The sequence below is a fragment of the Sciurus vulgaris genome, assembly GCF_902686455.1.
Source record: "Sciurus vulgaris genome assembly, chromosome: X".
NCBI lineage: Eukaryota > Metazoa > Chordata > Mammalia > Rodentia > Sciuridae > Sciurus > Sciurus vulgaris.
Genome location: NC_136471.1, coordinates 67,753,696 through 67,762,101, shown reverse-complemented (window position 1 = coordinate 67,762,101; position 8,406 = coordinate 67,753,696). Strand labels below are relative to the sequence as shown.

The window sequence follows — 8,406 nt, the reverse complement described above, 5'->3', positions numbered from 1 at the left end:
AAAATATGTTCTAAAACAGTTTAATTGCAGTTGGACAATCTATATTTATTATGGCTTGCATTTTTCTTGCAAAATAAATGATAAATAGGACTTCTATGTCCTGAAATCTTGACAAAGTGTTTAAAAACTTGGAATCCATGGATAGTTTCATTCGAACTCTCTGTGCTTTTATTCTCTATCAATATAAGGGGGGAGGTGTAAAAGTCCTTGTGTTACAAATTGTGTACTTTGAGAAACAAGAATACAGACAAATATGTGCTTAACAATAACATATACAGAAATGACCATCAATCACTGCCTCTCTCCATGCTATCTTGTAACAGAAGTTCATTATTACCCAAAATCTTGGAAGATGTTAAAAGAAAATACAGATTGAAAATCAGAAAGTACTATGGAAAAAAGAAACAATTTATTATATAATTCAACACTGGACCTACTGTGTAAGTTCCTTACATACAAACACAAAGACACACACACACACACACACACACACACACACAAATAACTTCACTTATAATTACTGAATTTAAAATTAATTTCATTTTGTTATTATGCCTGAAACTCCTATAAATAGAAACTTGTCTGTTTAATGGACGTATTCATTGGAAAATGCCAATCATCTGTTAGCCATTAATAGAAAAATGTAATTATTTTACAAGATGGCATTCATTTCACCCTTATAGTTGAAAATAGTTGTTCTGAGGGAATGGAATTCCTGATTTGGGGAAAGAAAAAGGACTGAGGTCCTTTTAGCACACAGAAAATAGGATAAATCTTAATGATGGAATACTCCCGTGAGGTGCTCAAGTAGGAGAGCAGGAGAAAGAGAATGTAGAGAGTGCCAAAGATAAACTTTGCGTTGGTGGAAATTTAATTTTTTTAGTGGGCCTTAGAATCCAAAGTAAGTATTGTTTTGTTTTCCTTCTTCGTATATGAAAAGCTTCTTACTATTAGCATACTATAAAATATGTATGAATAAGTTTCTGTGGGCAGTACTATTTTAACATGTGGTTTCAATGGAGAAGATATAACACCAAATAGTATATAACAATAGATATTATATAACATCACTGATTAAGTTTGTGGGTTGCCTACCATAGAATTGTTTTGAGCTAACCAGAGGGGTTATCAAAAATGTTTTACTATATCTAATAACCAATGAAAATAAATTACCAAAAAACAAGGTTTAGGTATTCCTGAATCTAACAAAAACAGGCTGAAGTTTGATCTTCATAAAAGAACTGAAACTACTGTTTTACCCACAAAATCAGTCACCAGTGCTACTCTAATTTTCTTGCAAATGGTTTCCTGAGTTTATTCATTGTAATATGTGTCTTAGAATGAAAGATTGTGTCTATCTGAGCAAACCTGGTATTTTCCTTTGAGAAAAATAAGTTCAATATTGTCTCCCAGAAAAAATTGTAAAAAACCCTCAGATGTTATATCATTAAATATTTTAAATAATTATTAACTAGAAAGTAAAGCAAAGTAAAATAATTGTTCATGAATCTATTAGAGACCACAGTATCATAAATTCTTAAAGACAGGATTTGTTTTTGCTGGTCAAGCATTTACAGAAGTCTCAAAAAAAATGTTCCATTCAAATCTAAATTTATGGCTACAGAGTTCTAGCCAAAAAGGACATGATTAGGTATCCCTAGTAGGGCACCTTCTACAAAATGAGGGTACAGTTTAAGCCTTTCTTTATTAAAGTTGCACTCATTACTATAGTTTTTGGGTTAGTGTGTTTGAATATTCCAGCAGAACATTGTCCCACAGTTACATGCCTGTATATTTCACACTGTCAGTCCTCACTGGTTGATGAGGAATCATAGTGAACACTGCTTAATTCTTAGTGTTCCTTCCATGATGGGACTGTATGACATGATCTTTTTGAGCATGTTAACTGAAAATTGTCTACTTTTAAAAACTATTGAATATAAAATCCTGAAGGTTATTTTCTGATCATTTTTAATTTTTCAATTTCACTTCACCTAATTTTATTACATGAAAAGTACACATGGATATAGTTTCTGTGCAGAAAACTTCAGCATCAAAATTATACCTCTGAGTTTGAGGTGTAAATTCTGATAAGAAGGTGGCATAACAACACAAACAAGATAATGACAAGAGGAAAATAACTCAAAATATTTAGAAACAAATTGTTACATGCAAGTACTTAATGTAATTAAGCAAACTGAAGAAAAAAAAGCCAAATTGGAACATAAAAAGCCACAAAATATAGTACCAGTTTAACCACTTCTAAGTAATATTTCAACGTGGCATTAGATGCTTTTTAATGTTTTTTAATTGTTTCAAAAAACACCTCAAAATAAGAGTACATACTTTTATATATTACACCCAGGAAACAGATTTTTGTGCATGGGCATAGATCACTTACATTATAAAGATAAGATGTATAGTTGGTTTTATTAAATACCAAAGTTACATGTCTTCTAGCCTAAATTGTATACTCAGCAATCAACTCTCTCTGAATTAAGCAAAATAAAATACACAGCAAACAGTACACCTAGCACACACAAGTAGTTCAATTATATTCACTAAACAAAACTATGATATCCTTCAGATTACATTCATGAGTTCTTTCTGTCAGTAGTAGCAGTAGTAGTAGTAGTAGTAGTAGTAGAAGTAGTAGTAGTAATGGTATTTTCTTCAACGACACAAAACAATTTTTCAAAATTTCAGTATTTAGAGAAAACAATTCATATTAACACAGTGGTTCTGAATTATAAATTTAATAAGACCAATTTGAACAGATTTTTTATAAATATGATTTTTAAATGTGCTTAAACTTTTTTTAGATCATCAATATTACTATTTAAAATGCTAGTTTTTCTTCTCAAAGCATAACTATTATGTAGCACTGTCTAAAGTTACTGAAATACATTATATTATATCAAATGTGCTAGGAGCACAAGTCCACTACAGTACAACTTGAACTATGTAACCATAGGATTCAAGGTAGATCAGTATGCTACACTGTAGTTCAAAGCACATGGAAGTCAGAAAAAAACAGTGTAGCTCATTTATAAAGGGGATAGATGATGATTAAATCCAATTAGTTAACTTGAAAGTCAGATTACATAACACCAAGATAGTGTCAACACCATGTACTTTATTTTCAAAGGCCTAACTATGGCCTAGTTTGAAGATTACAACATCAATATAAAGTATGTTGCTATTTTTTTCATTTGTAAAATGTTAGAAACCTTAAGAAAATCTTTCCTAGATGAGGCCACTTATGGATAAATATACAGGTCTCACACATTATTGGTGATTTAATTCTTCCATAAAGACTTTGGCACCAACCATATCATATATTATGATAAATGTATCTCGTTCTGGCACCAAACTACTATGACAATAATTTAGTAGCCATAAATGAATGGATTCCTTTGGTTATGCACAACAAGCTTCCACATACTTGTTTTTATTTTTAGGAAAAAAATAGCCTATCTTTCAAGATTAGATGTTAAAAAATACTGATCTTGCTTGGCATTGCACTAAAAGCATGACTCCCCAAAACATTACTATTTGAATCTGCTAAAACTAAGAGTAATTTTACTTGAAAAGAATTTTAGAAGTGTGTGTGCAGAGAAGTTAAGACCTGTGGACACCATTTATTTGCTTATATAAACATTTGGACATGACTACAAACAACATAGTATGAATATTGTGGACCTGTGTGTTTTTGTAACTTCATTCCCCTTAAAAAGAGGGTTCTAACCAGAATATTCAAGTAATGTAGCAGAAAACAATGCTATTGATATAAGATTAGGCAAAAAGCCACATGTTTAATTTTCTTTTCATCCTGTTTAGCTGAGGAACACTGCAAATCTTACAAGCCAGTTGATGTTCGCTTTTTCATGCTCCTTCGCTGAGCTAAGCTTGAAGCAGCTACAGGCTCTAGGACTGGTTGAAAAGTCTTGTTAGTCAGGGCAGAATATGTGGCAACAACTTCTCCCTAGAATAACAAAAAAAATAATAAAAAATAGAGTAACAATCTCAGATGCATAAATAAATAAATAAATAAAAACTTCCACATTATATTATGAGCTATTTATGTAGAACAAAACTTTGCTCCAGGAAAATAAGTGAGTATGTTCTATGCCCTAATGCTGCCTTGGTGAATTAATATCCAGTTATTTGTGTACTTTTCATTTTAACAAGTATGCTTCTAATACAAAAATTTTAAAACACTAAAACATAATATATTGCTTCAATGTCTATAAATATAGGAACTGGAAAAAATAGCTATAATATAGGAATTAATAGCAATCTTCTTTCCATATGAAACTTGGCTATTTAGATCATTCCTATATCAAATGTCTCTCAAAAGCAAGGCAATAGACAATTAAGACATTTTTTATTTTATCATCAGAAAGGCAGTAGTAAAGACAGTTAAGAAGAGTACATGGTCATTATTAGTAAGAAACAAATCAAAAAAATCTCTAAGAAATAAAGATATATTAAGAACCATAATTAGTGAATAGCACCCAATGGCTTTATTAGTTAATAAGTTTTAGAAGGCATATAAAAGTATATTTGTTTTACCTTAACAACATGAGATGAATCATTTCTCTTTGGCTGATCATTCGGCAACTGATCCCTGTGGGTTATCCATGAGTGCTTTAATACTTGTTCAGTAGTATATCTCTGATGTGGGTCCATATGAAGCATATGAGAAAGCAAATCCTAAATGAAAATGAAAAATATATATGGAATATCCTGGTATATGCTAAATGATCAAGGGGAGAAAGGAGCTATGGAACTTTGCTGGGAAGCTGGGCCCTAGGGTGCAAGAGCGTATGCACTCAGACACAAAATAGAAGGTAGGGTTCCGTGTAGTTAATCCGCTCACTAGGGGCTTACTGCACAACATACTAAATAATGTAAAATATAAATCCAGTGTTAGCAGATAGATGCTAGCATAGTTTTGTGAGTTTTACATCAGATTAAATTATAAATATGCTTATTTGAACTATCATAATAAAATACTATGAACAATATACCCTCACAGTAAAATGAAATTTTAAATATACTAAATTATGTAATACTTTTAAATAAAATATCCCTACAATCTTTTAGAAAAGAAGTAGTAAACTCCTTAACAAGCATTTTAATAAAGAAAATCATCATTTGTGAACCTTTCATCAATAGCAAAATCAGAGACTAAAGGCTCTAAGGAGTAATATCAGAATATAAAGATTGATGTAATTGGTTGTAACTATTTAAGGGACTAGGACAACCAAACAAGGCAATCTACAGAGAAAAGAACAGATGTGCAGAAATAAATGTAGAATATTACAAAAGATAATGAATTATTTCAGTAAATCATATGTAAACTGAGATGATACCTTAAAAATAGAACTACTATATAAATAATCTAGCATTCCCACTACTGGGTAGATATCCAAAGGAAAAGAATTCAGTTTATCTAAGAGATATCTGCACTCCGATGTTCACTGCAGCACCACTCAAAAAAGCCAAGAAATGGAAACAACCTATCTATCAACTGAGGAATGGATAAAACAAATGTGGTACATATACATAATATAACACTATTCAGTTGTAAAAAAAAAAAAAAAAAGAATAAAATCCTGTCATTTGTGACAAACTGGGTAGAACCAGAATCATTATGTTAAGTGAAGTAAGCAATTCACAGAATGACAAGTACATCATGATCTCACTCATTATGTGGTATCTAGAAAAGTCAATCTCATAGAAGTCTACAGTTAAAATGGTGGTTATAAGAAGGAAAACAGGTGAAAGGGAGAGGTGGGGAAAGGGTGATCAATGGGTGCTAAGTTAAAGTTAGATGGGAGCTAGTTCTGGTGCGTTACTGCATAGTAGAATGACTACAGGTAACAATAAGGGAATGTACTTTTCAAAAGGCTAGAAGAAAGAATTTTGAAAGTTTTCACCACAAAAAAATGATAACTGTCGGAGGACAAAGATATGTTTTTCCTGATTTAAATATATGTATACGTGCATTGAAATATTACTTGGTACTTTGTTAATATGTACAAGCTGTATGTTTTCACATATGAGATATAAATCTGACATGAATATTTTAACTGATATATGAAACCTAATACACCAAAAAGGATAAAATTTCAACAGTCCAAGGACTTCTGCTTCTGGTCAAAATGGAGTACAAGGTGCTGGATTTACCCACCCATCTACAATACCCCCAAAACAACAAACCAACCTTTTGAAACAAAATAGGAGATCAGATGTTAGTCAATGAAGGAGAGTGATCCATACGAGATGGGAAACTAATTGGATAAGCATATGATTATCCCAACTTACCAAGTTGTAAGTATTTTCAGATTGCTGCGCAGTAAGAAAACCTAGTCAGAGCCTATAAGTTTGAGTTGAGGAGACAGAACTGAGAATTAAGGAAGATTGAGGCAAATTGAGTTAGCAGTTCGAACAGAACATGAGAGAAGTGAAAGTAGCAGAAAAAGATTGGAGTTCTGGAGAGGATATTTCCTAAGTATTCAGATTACTACTGATAAACACATGTTTGAAGAAACAACTGAAGAACCATCTCACAGGACTGGAGTGAAATCAAACAAAAGCATAGCGGACCCTGAATTTTGTACAAGTACAATGTGTCAATTAAAAAATATGTATTCTAAAAGTTGGAAAATATTGAAAGAAAAAAAAATTGATATATATTATGCTCATTTAGCTGATGCACCTTGCAAAAATGTCTCAATTTCTTTTCTGGACATGATTTATTTGTATGTTTTATAAAAAGAAAATAAAAATGTTATCGGGGAAGGAAGAACTCATGTATGAGGGAATGTATTTTTCAAAAACAAAGGCGAATATTACCAGGGATAAAGATGGTCATTTCATAATGACAGAAGGGGCAATTAATCAAGAGGACAAACGTATTTTCATTGGTGCATTATAATTATATATAATAGTGGGATTTATTGTTGCATACACTTACATGCACATAACATACTTTGGTCAACTGCATTCACTAGGACCTCCCCTTATCCTCCCCTTTCCTTCTATTCATGGTCCCCCACCTATCTTCATGAAAGAGAGGAAGAAAACTTATAAACATTTATTTATATAAAAACAAAACTTCAAACTACATGAAGCAAGAAATCATTAAAACTACAGAGACAAATAGACAAACCCATAATTATAGATGAAATGAGAAAGTAGACATCACTATGGAGTCAGTAGATATTAGCACAAAAGTAAAGAAATATGAGAAACTTTATGACAATATATCCAACACTGGGTAAATACCTTGTATGTCAATGCTCACTCAAGAAGAAATAGATAACCTAAATACTACACCTGTTTAATAAATTGAATGTGAAGCTAAAGACTTAACAAGAAAAACTTCAGTTTCAGATCGCTTCAGTGGTGACTTATAAAAAAGATATTTAAGAGTAAGTAATTCCAGTTCTAAATAGGTATTTCAGAAATTTAAATATGAGGAAATACTTCCAAACTCATTTAATGAGATCAATATTACCCTAATAACAAAATTGGACAGATATTACAAGAAAAGAAAAAACAGATCAATATCCTTCATGAACACAGATGTGAAACCTGTAAATAAAATTCAGCTATATATATAAAATCAAGTTTGTCCTGGGAAACAAGGTTGTTTTAATATTTGAAAAGCAATGTAATTCAAATGTATGTCAATGTAATCAAAAGAAAATCCATAAGATTACCTCAATAAACACAGAAAGTCTTTAATGAAATGTAATATCCATCTCTAATAAAATTTTCTGTAATCCATGAACAGAATAAAACTTATTCCACCTAATTAAAAGTATCTATGTAAAATATACAGCTAACATTATCCTTAATGGTGAAAAACGAATGCTTTCTCTTAAGATCAAGAACAAAAGAAGAACCCCCACATTTGGGGAGCCATCCTTATTTAGCAGAATCAGACTAGATTGGGCCATGGGTTTGATCCTCAGAACCACATAAAAATAAATAAACAAAATAAAGGTATTGTGTCCATCTATAGCTGAAAAACATTTAAAAAAAAAGAAATTAAGTATAGTTCAAGCTAGGATAGCCATAAAATTTGTCACCAAATCAGGACATGTGTGAATGAAAGTCATAAAACAGGATTGTCCCAGGAAAACCGTGATACATATTCAACTTAGCAAAAGCAAAAGATAAATACTTACTCTTGGGATAAAACTCAACCAAGTCTTTAAAGACTAAAGTATTTTTATAAATTTGTCTACAAGTGCCTTGAAATGAATGATGGTCCATTTATATATGGAAATAAGAACTAACTTCCAAAAGTAAATATATTTTCCTGATATATAGTTCAAAATAAAAATACAGTTAAATGTAGTCCTAGTATAAATGCATATATTTTAAAAT

At 31.2% G+C, this 8,406-nt stretch overlaps 1 protein-coding gene across 5 annotated transcripts in view; it reads right to left on the bottom strand.

Moving 5' to 3' along the window:
- Positions 1 to 390: 390 nt before the first annotated feature.
- RPS6KA6 (ribosomal protein S6 kinase A6) overlaps positions 391 to 8,406 on the bottom strand; it is a 102,114-nt gene continuing 94,098 nt past the window's right edge. For all 5 annotated transcript variants that reach the window (XM_079124510.1, XM_079124511.1, XM_079124512.1 and 2 more), the window contains 2 exons: positions 4,576 to 4,716; positions 391 to 3,985 (listed from right to left, as the gene is read on the bottom strand). In XM_079124510.1, coding sequence (XP_078980636.1) covers positions 3,860 to 3,985; positions 4,576 to 4,716 — 267 coding nt within the window. In that variant the 3' untranslated portion in view covers positions 391 to 3,859. The remainder of the gene's footprint in view (positions 3,986 to 4,575; positions 4,717 to 8,406) is intronic.